At 40.7% G+C, this 18,966-nt stretch overlaps 1 protein-coding gene across 1 annotated transcript; it reads right to left on the bottom strand.

The window, feature by feature from the left end:
- Positions 1–3,836: 3,836 nt before the first annotated feature.
- zp3f.1 (zona pellucida glycoprotein 3f, tandem duplicate 1) lies at positions 3,837–5,920 on the bottom strand. Its single transcript, XM_024009771.2, has 10 exons — positions 5,814–5,920; positions 5,507–5,673; positions 5,321–5,424; positions 5,084–5,172; positions 4,829–5,006; positions 4,615–4,720; positions 4,453–4,538; positions 4,247–4,338; positions 4,043–4,125; positions 3,837–3,946 (listed from the first exon to the last, which is right to left on the bottom strand). The coding sequence occupies exons 1-10, from the start codon at positions 5,881–5,883 to the stop codon at positions 3,941–3,943; spliced, it is 981 nt and encodes a 326-aa protein (XP_023865539.1). The 5' UTR covers positions 5,884–5,920; the 3' UTR covers positions 3,837–3,940.
- Positions 5,921–18,966: the final 13,046 nt, after the last annotated feature.

Genomic DNA, 18,966 nt, shown 5'->3' with positions numbered 1-18,966 from the left:
TTGCTGATGTCAACATTGTGAACAGTTCCCCATGGTGGTGTAAGCTACGGACAATGATCAGAATTGCATTTTACCGATTGGCAATTTGAATGCACAAAAATACAGTGAAGAGAGGCACGTTTATTTTTAAAGGTAACTAACCAACAGATGCATATCTGTATTCCCAGTCATGTGAAATTCATAGATGAAGGCCTAATGAATTTATTTCAATTGACTGATTCCCTCATAAGAAACTAACTCAGTAAAACATTTGAAATTGTTGYGTTTAGGTTGTTGTTCAGTGGTACAGTTTGGTAATTTTTTTACGGTTAGAAATTATACCATTTGAACATGGCAATGTGTGAAAATAATGGTTGTGGAAGATCCTTTTTTGAAAACAGATCAAGTAATCTGGTGTGTACCACTCACTGAAGCTACCACGCTCGTGCAGAGAGCTCAGGCTGGAGATTGATGTGGCAGAACCAGGCGGAGTCTGGGAGCAGGCAGGATTGAGACCATAAGCAAATGCATTACTGGAGGAAAGAGTTAGTCAGCTGCAGAAGGATGTCAAGACAGAGGACAGGGACATGAAACCTGCTTCAGCAAAGAAGGAATGGAAATTCACTGTAAGGGTGAGTAGAGTTTCTGTCTCTGACCCTCCCCTKGGATTCAGCAGAGCCTGGGTGTGTCAAACAGTTATTGACGGGTGAAAACATCTCTGAATTGAATAAATTGAGACCATATAGTACATTGTTTGACAGACTATTTTGTTAGTACGCATACAGATGTAGGATCTTCATTTTTGGCAGTTTGCTACAGCATGAAAATAATCATGCAATAACAGGACATGGATTATATGGATTATGACTCAAATCTGAAATCTGAAAGTGGAAATGACAAACGTCAGAAGCCTTTTCAAACCTCAATTACACTAGAAGTTTTACATTTCCTGCATTGAAGAAATCCTGCAACAGGGTGATCAAATTAAGATCCTACATCTGTACATGCCTGTCTGCAACCATATATCTTCTRTCTAATAGGATGTGAGCGAGGGGTGGCTGTAAGAGTAAGGATAGATACAGAACGTTGCACACCATTGCTCATCATCTGAGGTTTAAAATGGATTTCCCCATGGGGATTCATTTAAATTKTATTGTCATGTTAAGTTCTCTAAGATGCATCTAACCACAACCCATCAGTGTTCGCCATTACCTGGGGAGATGACAGCCAATGGTAGACATACTTTTGACACTGCTTGGGGAAACAGATCCCAGTTGTCAGTAAACACTTTGAACTCATGAGATAATAAGGACAGCATATTGAAAGGCAATATGTGATAAATAGTAGAGACCCCCCCCCAAAAAAGTGTAATATACAGTCAGAAGTTAACATGCACTTAGGTTGGAGTCATTCAAAATAATTTTTCAACCACTCCACACATTTCTTGTTACCAACTATAGTTTTGGCAAGTCGGTTAGGACATCTACTTTGTGCGTGACACAAGTAATTGTTCCAACAATTGTTTACAGGGAGATTATTTCACTTATAATTCACTGTATCACAATTCCAGTGGGTCAGAAGTATACATACAATAAGTTGACTGTGCCTTTAAACAGCTTGGGAAATTCCCGAAAATTATGTAACGGCTTTAGAAGCTTCCGATAGGCGAATTGACATCATTTGAGTCAATTGGAGGTATTTCAAGGCCTACCTTCAAATTCAGTGCCTYTTTGCTTGACATCATAGGAAAATCAAAAGAAATCAGCAATGACCTCAGAAAAACAATTGTAGACCTCCACAAGTCTGGTTCATCCTTGAGAGCAATTTCTAAACACCTGAAGGTATCACGTTCATCTGTACAAACAATGGTACGCAAGTATAAACACCATGGGACCACAMAGCCGTCATACYGCTCAGGAAGGAGAGGCATTCTTTCTCCTAGAGATTAACGTACTTTTGTGCGAAAAGTGCAAATCAATCGCAGAACAGCAAGGACATTGTGAAGATGCTGGAGGAAACAGGTACAAAGTATCTATAACCACAGTAAAACGAGTCCTATGTCGACATAACCTGAAAGGCCGCTCAGCAAGGGAGAAGCCACTGCTCCAAAACCGCCATAAAAAAGCCAGACTAAAGTTYKCAACTGAACATGAGGACAATGATCGTACYTTTTGGAGCAATGTCCTCTGGTCTGATGAAACAAAAAAATAACTGTTGACATAATGACCATCGTTATGTTTGGAGGAAAAAGGGGGAGTCTTGCAAGCCGAAGAACACCATCCCAACCGTGAAGCACGGGGGTGGCAGCATCATGTTGTGGGGGTGCTTCGCTGCAGGMGGGACTTGTGCACTTCAAAATCGATGGCATCATGAGGGAAGAGGAAAATGTGGATATATTGAAGCAACATCAATCAAGAAGTTAAAGCTTGGTGGAAAATGGGTCTTCCAAATGAACAATGATCCCAATATATTTTTTAAGTTGTGGCAGAATTGCTTAAGGACAACAAAGGCAAGGTATTGTAGTGGCCATCACAAAGCCCTGAACTCAATAGAACATTTGTAGGCAGAACTGAAAAAGCATGTGCGGGCAAGGAGGCCTACAAACCTGACTAAGCTACACCAGCTCTGTCAGGAGGAATGGGCCAAAATTATCCCAACATAGTAGGAAGCTTKTGGAAGGCTACCCGAAACATTTGACCCAAGTTAAACAATTTAAAAGGCAATGCTACCAAATACTGAGTGCATGTAAACTTCTGACCCACTGGGAATGTGATGAAATCAAASCTGAATTATTCTCTATTGACATTTCATTCTTACTAAAGTGGTGATCTTAACTGACCTAAGACATGTAATTTTTACTAGGATTAAGTGTCAGGAATTGTGAAAAACTGAGTTTAAATGTATTTGGCTAAGGTGCATGTAAACTTCCAACAATATCTACTTCATAGAATCTGAAAGGGAAGGGGTGGCATTTGGGTAACTTGTCACGAATCCCTTTGATTTGCACCGAGTTGGGTGAATTTGACTTGTGATTTTTACACTTCACTTTCGGAATAATCTCCACGGCACAAACTGGTTCCTCTTGGTCAATTCAAAAGGGCCGATTGAGGACCTTTAACGGAAGAATGTTTGGTTTTCTATGATTGCGTACAGGGATTGTCTACAGTAAGACACCTTGGTAAAGAAAGGTTATATAAAACTGGAAGACGTGGGGAAGAACTGGAGAGCCATGTCAGTGATTGTACCTATAAGCTGAGTGTTGTGGCTCAGGCTTCTTGTTGCAGCCAAGTACAACTAAAAACTTGTGAACTCCGCACTTAAGAAAGTTGCCTTCCCTGCTGGGACAATTGTAGGTCTCTCCAGATAATTTATTTCCACTTCAACTGCTTTGTCATGCTTTCACAACTGCAGGCATCGTCAGGGCACTAGTTAAAGTCTATTTCAGAAACACTAGCACCCATCTAGTGTGGCTCAGTCGTGAAACATAATGGCCGATCTCTTATACACATCTAGAAAGTCTATTTCAGAAACACTAGCACCCATCTAGTGTGGCTCAGTCGTGAAACATAATGGCCGAGGCATAATACCAGGACTACTCTGCCAATGCAGCGGTGCTACGACTGGAGGTATAGGAGTGTACTTAAGCCTCGTCAGGTTAGAACAGGAACACAATTTTAACAGTGGGTTTCTGCTCTGTAAGCATAGTTGAATTGTCCAAGCTCTATCATGTTATAATTTACTGTCACTGCATCCTCCATCACCGCACAATTTTAACCACTGACCTGCTCGCAAAACCAAGTTGAACTTCCACCCAGTATAGCTTTAGATGCTTAATGAGAGACTAAACCAAAGAACCATTGTAAGTATTAAAGATTTATTTCAAATTAAGTCAGACACTACAGAGTCAGGCATGCATGGTAGATGRCTGCCCACCTCCCAGGAGTCACAGCTGGCCTCCGGTTCAGACCTGAAACAAATACAAGAAATTACTTACAGGTCAAAGAMATAATGCATATCCAACAAGAAACTTTCAAATGTTCATTGGGGAGGGATAAAAGCAAACCCATGCAATCTTCTCAGGCCGGTAATTGTCAGTGACTACAAGTGGTCCAATAAGACCGGCATTTTTAGTTATTCCACGTTGCCCTGAAAATATGAAGTTGTAACATTTAACCTGATTGCTGGACACAGAAATTAAGGCATCCCAATCTATTGCCCTGGGACAATAAGTAAACATTTTAGTGGGGTGCACAAAGTATAGTAGTACCTGATGCAATTCCACGCGTCTTCCGGGACTCACAGCTGGAGTCACAGCAGCCACAGAGGGTACTATGGTAGGGGTCATCAATGAGCACCCAACTGGAGGGGGAAAACAAGCACATGAAACCAGAGTAGTAATCAGTTACTACTTTAACTTACTAAAAGTACCTCTAAAATATTTAATTTGTAACGTGTAGGCATTATTCTTTTTACCCATGCCCTTTCACATAGTGGCAGGCCTTCTTCCTTGTGTCAAGGCCACTGGGGTCCCAAGCCAAAAGATTGCAGTGAATATACACCTGAGATGAGATTAAGGACATTACTGCACATTTAAGAGGTGTCAAAAATGTCAATCATGTAGATTARTACACTCACTTCCTTGCCAACGGCGAACTTGAAGGCTTGCAGAGACAAACGGATTTCAGAGGCTTTCTGTCTTGGTTCAAACTTTGAATTTGAAGTCTTGCTAGCGACAAGACAYCTGAGGAGAACAAAACATKCCAATCACTAATGATTTTTTGCACAAATCCAGATTCACCTGGAGCAAAAGCACTAACAGCATCCTGCTGTATAGCCCAGTGGTACATACCCCGTGGTGATGATGGGGTGCACCGGGCCCTCAGACTGCAGCTCTGGTGTTGTGGTTGCCACACACTCCTCCAACAGTAGCAGCAAGGGCTGATGGACCATCTGCTCCACTGCTGCAGAGATGTAGATGAAGGAGCCCAGGGGATATTCCCTAGACAGATGTGGTCCAGAGAAGTCATCTGTAGGATACATATCATGTGGTTAAGCTYACATCTACAGGATTCAAGTTGTATACTTCAGGCAGTGTCAAACCTACCCTTCATAAGTTCCATGTGGAAGACTAGATCTCCTTGACCATATGTATGAAACACTGGGTCAAATATGCGAGGCGCCCAGTCTGCAGGCCTACACAGACCCGGGAAATATGTTAAACATTTAGCCAAGAGTCAGTTGTTCATGGTTAAAATTGTTCTAGTCCAGCATTAGGACACTTGAGGCAACATCAATAAAATAGAAACATTTATTCTTGAGTACGCAAACAGCCACAAATCACCTTTCATAGGCACAAACCACTGGATGAGAGAAAGACYTCAGTTGAGCTTTGGGACCAGACATATAGGTCAGCTCATTCATGTACATCAATGTGTCCCCAGTCACCTGTAGTGAGGTAGAAGGGATAGGGGTTAAACACCACTGCTGACGGCCAAATATACATGATATCACTTATGCTAAAACCTACCAGTCTCCTGAAGTTACAGTCACTGAGTTCCACTTGAAACATGGCCTCCCCAGCAGAGATACTGCTTGGATAACAGCCTCCCAGCCGGAGGAGTGAGGTGTCCATCTGTGACTGGGCCGCCCCCCATCTCAGGGTGACTGAGTCACGGCCACAGTCCACCTTCAGATCTGCCAGGAGGAAAATAAGAGGCTGTCTATTTATAGTCTCAAATATAAAACGCWACTTCGGCTACGTTGCCATTCGTTTTTTGAATGTCAATGCCCACTTCCAAAACAGAATGCACAAAGAAAATAATATAACACATTACCATCCTGTGCCACAATGGTCGCAACAGCCATGCCTAGGAGGACCGCACTGTGCCAAAAGTAAGCCTTCATGACTAAATAGTATTCATTGAATGACAATGTTCAGTTGAAGAGACTTATTTATACCTGCCAGCAAGCACTCAAGTTAATCACTGTCATCAGTGTGTTTGCTGTTAACAACCTCCAGCTGCAGGTGATCAATCACTGATTTGGAAATCATTATGAACTCATCCAATTCTCCTAACTTATTTATTATCAGATAGGCTGCATTGACACAGGCAATCCAATTCAGATCTTATTTTTCACTTGTTTGATTTTTGACCAATAAGATCAGCAATGAAAAAKAGCTATTGTGAAAAGATCTAATGTGATTGGTCAAAAGACCAATTACTGGGRAAAAAATACCATTATTGGGCTGCCTGTGTAAAGCAGCCATAGTTCCTAAAGCAAAAGGATCAGTTGGTTTTCATTGCAACGATATCGTTGAACAGTAACATCAAGCACATGTAATCTTGTGCAGATTTAATATTGTGCAATATAAAACTGAGATAGTGGTTTCTATCGGTAAAGAAAATGGTTAAAAACTGAAACCTTTTATTATGGTGGAGTGCTTTCACTCAGTCATGTCAGATCAGTGATTAGCTCATGGAAAGAAGCAAACAATAATGCATGTTCAAAGTATTTGTACAGGGACAGAAAGATTAGCCTCGTAGAACCAACTTCTCTGGTTATTAACAGCCTATGTGGCATTGATATGAGTCAGAAACATTCATAATCGTGTCAAAATGGACTACAAAGTGTACATAGGATCAATTTGGTCATAAAGTCAGTCTCGTCCAAAACAAGATTTGGAAGTGAGTACGTCACAATGGGTTGGGTATGGATTACTTGCATGCCCACTTTKGCCAATGATGTCCAGTTGCCCAGAGACYATAAGGTGTGGTCCGCCACCCAGCTGCCATGTGTTGTGGACATGTTGTCAAGTCTGCAACRTACGGTGAGGTATTGCTGCCACTCATTTATACAATTATTACGAGATAAGATCACGTTATTACAAAATAATTAAATATCTCGTTATAACGAAATAAGCCATTAGCTCATTATTACGAGAAAGATGACATTACTATGAAATAATCTGGTTGCACGTTATGAGAACTATTCTATGCCTTTATTATGCTGAAAYGTTAGCAAAGGCTACTGGGCAGGCTTGGCTTCCTCTCATGCACAGGTTGACATTATGAGTTGGTCAACTTTTATTTTCTCCTCGGTTTTAGGCATTGGGAGATATTAGTGTCACTGTTCAACTATTGTCTTTCTCTCTCTTTGAGTCAACTACTCAACACATTTTATGCACTGCAGTGCTAGCTAGCTGTAGCTTATGCTTTCAGTAGTATAATCATTCTCTGATCTTTTGATTGGGTGGACAAATCAAATCAAATCAAATGTTATTTGTCACACACATGGTTAGCAGATGTTAATGCGAGTGTAGCGAAATGCTTGTGCTTCTAGTTCCGACAATGCAGTAATAACCAACGAGTAGTCTAACCTAACAATTTCACAACAACTACCTTATACACACAAGTGTAAAGGAATTAAGAATATGTACATAAAGATATATGAATGAGTGATGGTACAGAACGGCATAGGCAAGATGCAGTAGATGGTATCGAGTACAGTATATACATATGAGATGAGTAATGTAGGGTATGTAAACATATAAAAGTGGCATTGTTTAAAGTGGCTAGTGATACATGTATTACATCAAGATGGCAAGATGCAGTAGATGATATAGAGTACAGTATATACATATACATTATATTAAGTGTCATAGTTTAAAGTGGCTAGTGATACATGTATTACATCAAGATGGCAAGATGCAGTAGATGGTATAGAGTACAGTATATACATATGAGATGAGTAATGAAGGGTATGTAAACATTATATGAAGTGGCATTGTTTAAAGTGGCTAGTGATACATTTTGATCATACATTTTTACATTGTTAAAGTGGCTGGAGTTGAGTCAGTATGTTGGCAGCAGCCACTCAATGTTAGTGGTGGCTGTTTAACAGTCTGATGGCCTTGAGATAGAAGCTGTTTTTCAGTCTCTTGGTCCCTGCTTTGATGCACCTGTACTGACCTCGCCTTCTGGATGATAGCGGGGTGAACAGGCAGTGGCTCGGGTGGTTGTTGTCCTTGATGATCTTTATGGCCTTCCTGTGACATCGGCTGCTGCGCCTTCTTCACCACGCTGTCTGTGTGGGTGGACCAATTCAGTTCAGTCTGATGGTACGCCGAGGAACTTAAAACTTACTACCCTCTCCACTACTGTCCCGTCGATGTGGATAGGGGTGCTCCCTCTGCTGTTTCCTGAAGTCCACGATCATCTCCTTTGTTTTGTTGACGTTGAGTGTGAGGTTATTTTCCTGACACCACACTCCGAGGGCCCTGTAGGCCGTCTCGTCGTTGTTGGTAATCAAGCCTACCACTGTAGTGTCGTCTGCAAACTTGATGATTGAGTTGGAGGCTGCATGGCCACGTAGTCGTGGGTGAACAGGAGTACAGGAGAGGGCTCAGAACGCACCCTTGTGGGGCCAAGTGTTGAGGATCAGCGGAGTGGAGATGTTGTTACCTACCCTCACCACCTGGGGGCGGCTCGTCAGGAAGTCCAGTACCCAGTTGCACCGGCGGGGTCGAGACCTAGGGTCTCGAGCTTGATGACGAGTTTGGAGGGTACTATGGTGTTAAATGCTGAGCTGTAGTCGATGAACAGCATGCATGAACAACATGTCAGTTCATGCTGCAAGAGCTCTGATAGGTTGGATGACGTCCTCCGGAAATGATCATAATTACTGTTTATGGATGGGGTGAAAACCATGAGCCTCCTAGGTTTTGTATTGAAGTCAATGTACCCAGAGGAGGACAGAATCTAGCTGTCCTCCGGCTACACCATGGTSCTACCCTATAGAGTGCTGCTGAGGCTCCGGTAGACATTCATTGAAAAACAGTGTGTTTTACTCAATTATTTGGTGATGTAAATATATTTAGCATAGTGTTATCCCAAAATTATAACTTTTTTAATGTTTCACTATTATTATTTGTATGAAATACACTSAGGAAGATGGTCCTCCCCTTCCTCCTYTGAGGAGGCTCCACTGGTGTGAGGTGTATACTTTTGTTTAAGACTACCAAGAAACACTCTGTGTGACCCTGATTAAGCACACCACAGTGAAATGTTTAATAACAGCCACACCAAACCTTCACAAAAGTTTCTCAACTTTATTAGGGTAATATCAAAAGTAAGTCAAGCTATTGTTTACAGGGAAAATACGAGCAGGCTATTACATTGCAGCAAACACAGCATTACAGTTGGAACTTAATTTGGCCAAAGAAAATGGCTCAACAGAATGAAGCAAAACATGCTTTCCTGAATAACTGGGTGTCACCTGTCTTGATCAATGAGAATATTTGAAATAGATAAGATTGCGACATACACATTGTTGGATTACGTCATGGAGCCAAACATTTATTTAATTTAATAATATAGCATTTAAGTCAGGAAATGAGTAAGTGTATCGCCAAATAAAAGTTGGTCAAATTCTTTGTGCTCTGCTTTACACCCCTCAAACTAAACTCTGGACCTCGAAGCCAGTTCCACAAAGTTTTTTATTGTTTAGAGACCTGGGACACCGGGTGGGTGCATTTAATTATCATGTAGAACAGAAAACTAGCAGGTTTCGCACCTCGTATGGTAAGAGTTGAATAGCCATGCTTTACACTACCAAAGTAATGGCTATCAGCCAGCTGGAACAGTAGTAATGGTCTCACTAGCCCAGGGTCCCCCAACTGGCGGCCCGCGGTTGATTTTATGTTGCCCCCCAAGTTTTCTGTGCAAAAGAAATAGATTTATTATTATTTTTTATTATTATTGTTGGACATAAAATACATAAAAGACTGTAAAAACACCTGAAAATCAGCTCCAAGTGATTTTAATTTTGGAAATCTGTTACAAAGTATTCTCACGCATAATAGAGAAATATACAGTATGTGAGCGTATACAAATGTAAGCAAGTTTGGAATTATTCTGTTTTAGTTAAATATTTTATCCGTATGGGCTTCTTGCTGTCAATTTGCAGTTTGCAAATGATTTGTAATTATGTTACTGCAGTACAACTCCAGTTAGAGTGCAGTATAACTGCAATATGTTGCAACTACCATCCACTCAAGAAAAAAATTGTCTCGAGGTTGAATCTAGTTAATGATCCCTGCACTAGCCGATGTTTTCATGATGGAAACACTTGAGTAAATGAGGGATACAAAATGTATTGAAAGCAGGTGCTTCCACACAGGTGTGGAAAAAGGGCAAAAAGATCATCAAGGACATCAACCACCCGAGCCACTGCCTGTTCACCCCGCTATCATACAGAAGGCGAGGTCAGTACAGGTGCATCAAAGCTAGGACTGAGAGACTGAAAAAGGCCATCAGACTGTTAAATAGCCATCACTAACACATTAGAGGGTGCTGCCTATATACACAGACTTGAAATCATTGGCCACTTTAATAAATGGAACACTAGTCACTTTAATGATGTCACTTTAATAATGTATATACTGTATTGTATTCCATTCTACTGTATCTTAGTCTATACCGCTCTGACATTGCTCGTCCATATATTTATATATTCTTAAATCATCATTCCGTTACTTAGATTTGTGTGTATTTGGTATATGTTGTGAAATTGTTACTTGTTAGATATTACTGTACTGTCGGAGCTAGAAATACAAGCATTTCGCTACACCCATAATAACATCTGCTAAACACGTGTATGTGACCAATACAATTTGATTTGAGTTAATTAATCAATTAACATCTTATCATGCTTAGGGTCATGTATAAAAATGCTGGGCAGGCCATTATTTTGGCTCCCATGGCTATGCTCCCATAGGATGAAGATGCCCCCATTCACAGGACACGAGTGGTAACTGAATGGTTTGATGAGCATGAAAACGATGTAAACCATAAGCAATGGCCATCTTAGTCACGAGCTCTCAACCCAATTGAACATTTACGGGAGTTTCCGGAGTGGCGCATGAGACTGCGTTTTCCGACACCATCAATAAACATAAAATAATGGAATTTTTAGGATAGGTTCTGTTTGGCTTAGCACCGAATTTACGACCAACCTTAACTTGGCGATACTATCTCCGTTCTCGATACAGCCAAACATGTATCTTCTAAAATGTCAGTGTCCAGTTGCAGGTGGTTTGTTTGAATTTTGAAAATGCTCCAGTATTAAAATACTGTAAATGATTGTTTTGCTCCATGAAGTAATCCAACAATGTGTATGCCGCCATTCAAATCTTCTGTCATTGATCGAGACAGGCGAGAGTCATCATGACATGAGGCACTTTGGGGTGGACTCACCTGTCTTTATTAATAAGAGAAGATTTGAAAAAGACAAGATGGGGGCGTACACATTGTCTGATTACTTCATGGAGCAATGAAAAAATATATATTTTCATAACATGCATCTTCTAAAATGTCTGTGTCCAATTCCAGGTGGCTCATGAACCACCTGAAATTGGACACGGACATTTTAGAAGATGCATGTTTGGCCAAATCGAGAACGAAGATATTATCGCTTAGTTAATGTTGGTCAAAAATGATCTGTGCTAYGCCAAACAGTACCTGTCCTGTAACGACTAATGGAGCATCAATCTGCTAGCTAGATTTGAACCAGTTGTGGGCAGCATCTCCTCTTCTAGGGTATCTGAGTCACACTCACCATTAAGGATTGCAATGTGGAAAACCAATCCTCCATGAGCCTCGGCAATACCAGATGCAGGGATAGGTAGCAGGGGCATCCACCCCTCTGGTCTACAAACAACGGGGAATGTTTGGATTAATTATTTGAGTTGAAAAGGTGACAAAAGCTAAACTGGATTAACACTGCACCCCATAGATAGTTACCTTTTGTAAACACACAATTGGGTGATTCAATAGCAGCAGGTTTAGGCCTTAAGTCAGGTCTGTTAGTCAGGTTGGTTGAATATATATATGTTTATTTCCAGTCATCTGGGGAATAGGAGGAACAGTCTTTGAGGGATCCAAGATAGCATACATTGGGTCAATATACAGTGCCCATGACTTTTTCCACATGTTGTTAGGTTACAGCCTTTTCTAAAATTGAGTAAATAGTTTTTTCCCCTCATCAATTTACACACAATACCCTATAATGACAAAGCAAAAACAGGTTTAAAGAAATTTTTGAAAATGTACAGATATGTACATAAGTATTCAGACCATCGAGTCTTCTTGGGTATGACGGTACAAGCTTGGCACACCTGTATTTGGGGAGTTTCTCCCATTCTTCTCTGCAGATCTTCTCAAGCTCTGTCAGGTTGGATGGGGAGCGTTGCTGCACAGCTATTTTCAGGTCACTCCAGAGATGTTTGATCGGGTTCAAGTCCGGGCTCTGGCTGGGCCACTCAAGGACATTCAGAGACTTGTCCCGAAGCCACTCCTGCGTTATCTTGGATGTGTGATTAGGGTCGTTGTCCTGTTGGAAAAGAACCCCCAAAATAATTGTTCATATTTCATACACAACGTTGTAGATGGAAACTTCGTACATGTAGTGTGTATACTTTTCAAGTTACAGTATTTCCTTTATATTTCCTTTTTTTTGTAAGGATGCTGGCTTTGTTGTTGTTCTGTGGGTTCATGCCTGTGCTAGACTAGTTATTCTCTGGCTTAACGTTACTACTTAGCTATGTTGACCGTGGTGGTTGGCTGGCTAGGCTAGCTAACAGGCTAAAATAAAAAAAAATAGCTAGCTGGCTTGCTGGCTAGGATAACTGCATATACCGGTAACATTATTTGATAACTGGTTAGATTGCATATTTCCAAAACTTTAGTTTACATTAATGTAGCTGTAAGCTATCAACTGGCTGACTCACGCAGTGCTAACATAACATTATCAGGCTGGTAGGGCTAACTTTAGCAGGCTTGTAGGGCTAACATTAGCAGGCTAGTTGGCTAGCAACCCTGCAAGGTGATTTGTAATAATAAATTCATTGAGTATTTACTTGTATGTTGGCTGAAAATGTAATTGAAACAAGTAGTCATGAGGGCAAATGATTTGGTTTAATTTGAAGTTATTTCTGTTGGAGTTTATATTATAGGGAATAAGCTGGCTTGCCGGGTACTCCATATTACGTCACACCCCTCAAATGTTTTTTCCGGCATGACATCGGCATTCTTTGGAATTCTGATCAGTTTGATATAATAACTAAAAAAATAGAAAAGTGAGGTTTAACTTTGCATTGGGACTTTTGATTCTAATGAAAATCCATATGTTACATGTGGTTAAGTTTATTAAATATATTTTTTAATCATCACTGTATGTCTAATAAATCAATGTGTGTGTTTATTTCATGAAATTAACTCAAAATACATTTGTAATCATTTATTTCCCTGAGCCTCCTTTTGTCATTGAAATGCTCAGTCTGATCGTGTGGGCGTGTTGATAATTTTTAAAATGTATTTACATAGGATCATCTAGACTCTAGCGAGCCTACCCCATTTGCCCTTTAAAGTAGAAGGATACATATGCAAATAAAAATTACTGGTTATTGGTCAGAATAATCAGATCAGATTGTGGGCCAAAAACTATCCCATCTGAAGAGGCTGAAATTCCAGGCACTTTTTTCCCAAAAAGAGCTCACACTGAAAGGCCATTACCATCATTCTCACAATTTCAGAGTGTTATTTCGATCTCATAGTATGGAAATATCTTCTTTCTTTTTTCTTACAGGAAAATCACGTTTTTGTCTGCGCTGCCCCTGTAAGATAAAGCACATCTCAATAGGTGGTCCAGGTCAGACATGACATGGCACAAGTGGCAGGGTGGGCCTTTCCTCTTTTGTTCTCCTCAAGGGGGAGGCTGATGACATCACATTTGACCATCAGACCAACTCCTTGAATGCCTACTCCTTGAAGTTTGCAGTTGTTTTTAAAAAACAGTATTTTGCTCAAAACATTTGTGTGTGTACTTTACTGTATTTATACCAGCGTTGGGCTCAATTAGAATTAGGCAGTAAATTCAGGAAATAATCTAAAATTATAATTAAATAATAAAAAAAGGGCATTTATTTTCAATGACTGAAAAGTATAAGCTATTTATTTCAAAACAGGGCCGGCTCCAGGCATAAGCGACATAATTGGTCACTTAGGACCCCATAAAAACCCCATGAATGGAACTCAGTCGGGGTCTCAATTTACTGTTGTGAGATCAAGAAGCTAAACAGCATTATTACACAGGTGCACCTTGTGCTGGGTACAAAAGGACACTCAAATGTGCAGTTTTGTCAGACAAATTTGTAAGTCGCTCTGGATAAGAGCGTCTGCTAAATGACTTAAATGTAAATGTAAACACAATGTCGCAGATGTCTCAAGTGGAGGGAGCTTGCAATTGACATGCTGACAGCAGGAATGTCCACCAGCTGTTGGCAGATACTTGAATTTCTTTACCATAAGCCACCTCCAACGTAGATTTTATTTTTTTAGTAGGACAGCCAACCGGTCTCACAACTGCAGACCATGTGTATGGCGTTGTGTGGGTGAGCAGTTTGCTGATGTCAACATTGTGAACAGTTCCCCATGGTGGTGTAAGCTACGGACAATGATCAGAATTGCATTTTACCGATTGGCAATTTGAATGCACAAAAATAGAGTGAAGAGAGGCAAGTTTATTTTCTTCTGGCTGTGCGGATGGAGATTATAACAGAACATGGCCAAGTGTTCAAATGTTCATAGATGACAGCAAGGTCAAATAATAATAATCACAGTGGTTGTCGAGGGTGGAACAGGTCAGCACTCAGGAGTATGTCAGTTGGCTTTTAATAGCCAATCATTTAATAGCCGCAGGCAGAACAGTTGAAACTGGAGCAGCAGGACGGCCAGGTGGACTGGGGACAGCAGGAGTCATCAGGCCAGATAGTCCTGAGGCATGGTCCTAGGACTCAGGTCCTCCGAGAGAGAAGAAAGAAAGAAAGAAAGAAAGAAAGAAAGAAAGAAAGAAAGAAGAAAGAAAGAAAGAAGAAAGAAAGAAAGAAAGAAAGAAAGAAAGGAGAGAGAGAAAGAGAGAGAATTAGAGAGAGCATACTTAAATTCACACAGGACATCGGATAAGACAGGAGAAGTACATACTGTATATTTCTCTATTATGCGTGAGAATACTTTGTAACAGATTTCCAAAATTAAAATCACTTGGAGCTGATTTTCAGGTGTTTTTACAGTCTTTTTTGTATTTTATGTCCACATAATAATAAAAAATCTATTTCTTTTGCACAGAAAACTTGGGGGCAACATAAAATCAACCGCGGGCCGCCAGTTGGGGGACCCTGGGCTAGTGAGACCATTACTACTGTTCCAGCTGGCTGATAGCCATTACTTTGGTAGTGTAAAGCATGGCTATTCAACTCTTACCATACGAGGTGCGAAACCTGCTAGTTTTCTGTTCTACATGTATATTAAATGCACCCACCCGGTGTCCCAGGTCTCTAAACAATAAAAAACTTGTGGAACTGGCTTCGAGGTCCAGAGTTTAGTTTGAGGGGTGTAAAGCAGAGCACAAGAATTTGACCAACTTTTATTTGGCGATACACTTACTCATTCCTGACTTAAATGCTATATTATTAAATTAAATAAATGTTTGGCTCCATGACGTAATCCAACAATGTGTATGTCGCAATCTTATCTATTTCAAATATTCTCATTGATCAAGACAGGTGAAGTTATTCAGGAAGCATGTTTGCTCATTCTGTATGAGCATTTTCTTTGGCCAAATAAGTTCCACTGTAATGCTGTTTTCTGCAATGTAATAGCTGCTCGTATTTTCCCTGTAAACAATAGCTTGACTTACTTTTGATATTACCTAATAAAGTTGAGAAACTTTTGTGAAGGTTTGGTGTGGCTGTTATTAAACATTTCACTGGTGTGTGCTTAATCAGGGTCACACAGAGTGTTTCTTGGTAGTCTTAAACAAAAGTATACACCTCAACACCAGTGGAGCCTCCTCAGAAGGAGGAAGGGGAGGACCATCTTCCTCAGTGTATTTCATACAAATAATAATAGTGAACATTAAAAAAGTTTAATTTTGGGATAACACTATGCTAAATATATTTACATCACCAAATAATTGAGTAAACACACCTGTTTTTCAATGAATGTCTACCGGAGCCTCAGCAGCACTACTATAGGGTAGACCATGGTGTAGCCGGAGGACAGCTAAGATTCTGTCCTCCTCTGGTACATTGACTTCAATACAAAACCTTAGGAGGCTCATGGTTTTCACCCATCCATAAACAGTAATTATGATCATTTCCGGAGGAACGTCATCCAACCTATCAGAGCTCTTTGCAGCAGCATGAACTGACATGTTGTTCATGCATGCTGTTCATCGACTACAGCTCAGCATTTAACACCATAGTACCTCCAAACTCGTCATCAACTCGAGACCCTAGGTCTCGACCCGCCCTGGGCAACTGGGTTACTGGACTTCCTGACGAGCCGCCCCAGGTGGTGAGGGTAGGTAACAACATCTCCACTCCGCTGATCCTCAACACTGGGGCCCCACAAGGGTGCGTTCTGAGCCCTCTCCTGTCTCTCGTTCACGCCACGACTCCGTGGCCATGCCGCCTCCAACTCAATCATCAAGTTTGCAGACGACACTACAGTGGTAGGCTTGATTACCAACAACAACGAGACGGCTTACAGGGAGGAGGTGAGGGCCCTCGGAGTGTGGTGTCAGAAAATAACCTCACACTCAACGTCAACAAAACAAAGGAGATGATCGTGGACTTCAGGAAACAGCAGAGGGAGCACCCCCTATCCACATCGACGGGACAGTAGTGGAGAGGGTAGTAAGTTTTAAGTTCCTCGCGTACACATCACGGACGAACTGAATTGGTCCACCACACAGACAGCGTGGTGAAGAAGGCGCAGCAGCGCTCTTCAACTCAGGAGGCTGAAGAAATTTGGCTTGTCACAAAAGCACTCACAAACTTTTACAGATCACAATCGAGAGCATCCTGTCGGGCTGTATCACCGCTGATACGGCAACTTCTCCGCCCACAACCGTAAGGCTCCTCCAGAGGGTAGTGAGGTCTGCACAACGCATCACCGGGGGCGTGTCCCTCCAGAACACCTACACCACCCGATGTCACAGGAAGGCCATAAAGATCATCAAGGACAACAACCACCCGAGTTCACCCCGCTATCATCCAGAAGCGGAGGTCAGTACAGGTGCATCAAAGCAGGGACCAGACGCTGAAAACAAGCTTCTATCTCAAGCCATCAGACTGTTAAACAGCCACTGCTAACATTGAGTGGCTGCTGCCAACATACTGACTCAACTCCAGCCACTTTAACAATGTAACAATGTATGAAAAAAATGTATCACTAGCCACTTTAAACAATGCCACTTCATATAATGTTTACATACCCTCATTACTCATCTCATATCGCATATGTATATACTGTATCTCTATACATCTACTGCATCTTGCCATCTTGATGTAATACATGTATCACTAGCCACTTTAAACTATGCCACTTTTATATGTTTACATACCTACATTACTCATCTCATATGTTATACTGTACTCGATCCATACTACTGCATCTTGCCTATGCCGTTCCTGTACCATCACTCATTCATATATTTTTATGTACATATCTTTATTCCTTTACATTGTGTGTATAAGGTAGTGTTTGTGAAATTGTTAGGTTAGACTACTCGTTGGTTATCTACTGCATTGTCGAACTAGAAGCACAAGCATTTGCTACACTCGCATTAACATCTGCTACCATGTGTGTGAAAAATAACATTTGATTTGATTTGATCCACCCAATCAAAAGATCAGAGAATGATTATTACTACTGGAAAGCATAAGCTACAGCACTGCACTGCAGTGCAGTGCATAAATGTGTTAGTAGTTGACTCAAAGAGAGAGAAAGACATAGTTGAACAGTGACACTAATATCTCCAATGCCTAAAACCGAGGAGAAAAAAAAGTTGACCAACTCATAATGTCAACCTGTGCATGAGAGGAAGCAAGCCTGCCCAGTAGCCTTTGCTAAACATTTCAGCAATAATAAAGGCATAGAATAGTTTCATAACGTGCAACCAGATTATTTCATAGTAATGTCATCTTTCTCGTTAATAATGAGCTTAATGGCTTTATTCTGTTATATACGAGATATTTAATTATTTTGTAATAACGTGATCTTATCTCGTAATAATTGTATAAATGAGTGGCAGCAATACCTCACGTACGTTGCAGACTGACACATGTCCACAAACACATGGCAGCTGGGTGGCGGACCACACTTTATGTCTCTGGGCAACTGGACATCATTGGCAAAGTGGGCATGCAAGTAATCCATACCAACCCATTGTGACGTACTCACTTCCAAATCTTGTTTTGGACGGAGACTGACTTTATGACCAAATTGATCCTATGTAACTTTGTAGTCCATTTTGACACGATTATGAATGTTTCTGACTCATATCAATGCCACATAGGCTGTTAATAACCAGAGAAGTTGGTTCTACGAGGCTAATCTTTCTGTCCCTGTACAAATACTTTGAACATGCATTATTGTTTGCTTCTTTCCATGAGCTAATCACTGATCTGACATGACTGAGTGAAAGCACTCCACATAATAAAAAGGTTTCAGTTTTTAACCATTTTCTTTACCGATAGAAACGCACTATCTCAGTTTTATATTGCACAATATTAAATCTGCACAAGATTACATGTGCTTGTATGTTACTGTTCAACGATATCGTTGCAATGAAAACCAACTGATCCTTTTTGCTTTAAGGAACTATGGCTGCTTTACCAGGCAGCCCAATAATGGTATTTTTTTCCCAGTAATTGGTCTTTTGACCAATTCACATTAGATTTTTCACAATAGTCTTTTTTCATTGCTGATCTTATTGGTCAAAATCAAACAAGTGAAAAATAAGATCTGAAATTGGATTGCCTGTGTCAATGCAGCCTATCTGATAATAAATAAGTTAGGAGAATTGGATGAGTTCATAATGATTTCCAAATCAGTGATTGATCACCTGCAGCTGGAGGTTGTTAAA

Source organism: Salvelinus sp. IW2-2015, linkage group LG19 (genome assembly GCF_002910315.2).
Source record: "Salvelinus sp. IW2-2015 linkage group LG19, ASM291031v2, whole genome shotgun sequence".
Classification (NCBI taxonomy): domain Eukaryota; kingdom Metazoa; phylum Chordata; class Actinopteri; order Salmoniformes; family Salmonidae; genus Salvelinus; species Salvelinus sp. IW2-2015.
Note: the sequence above shows the minus strand (reverse complement) of the source record. Positions and strands in the feature narration are given on the sequence as shown.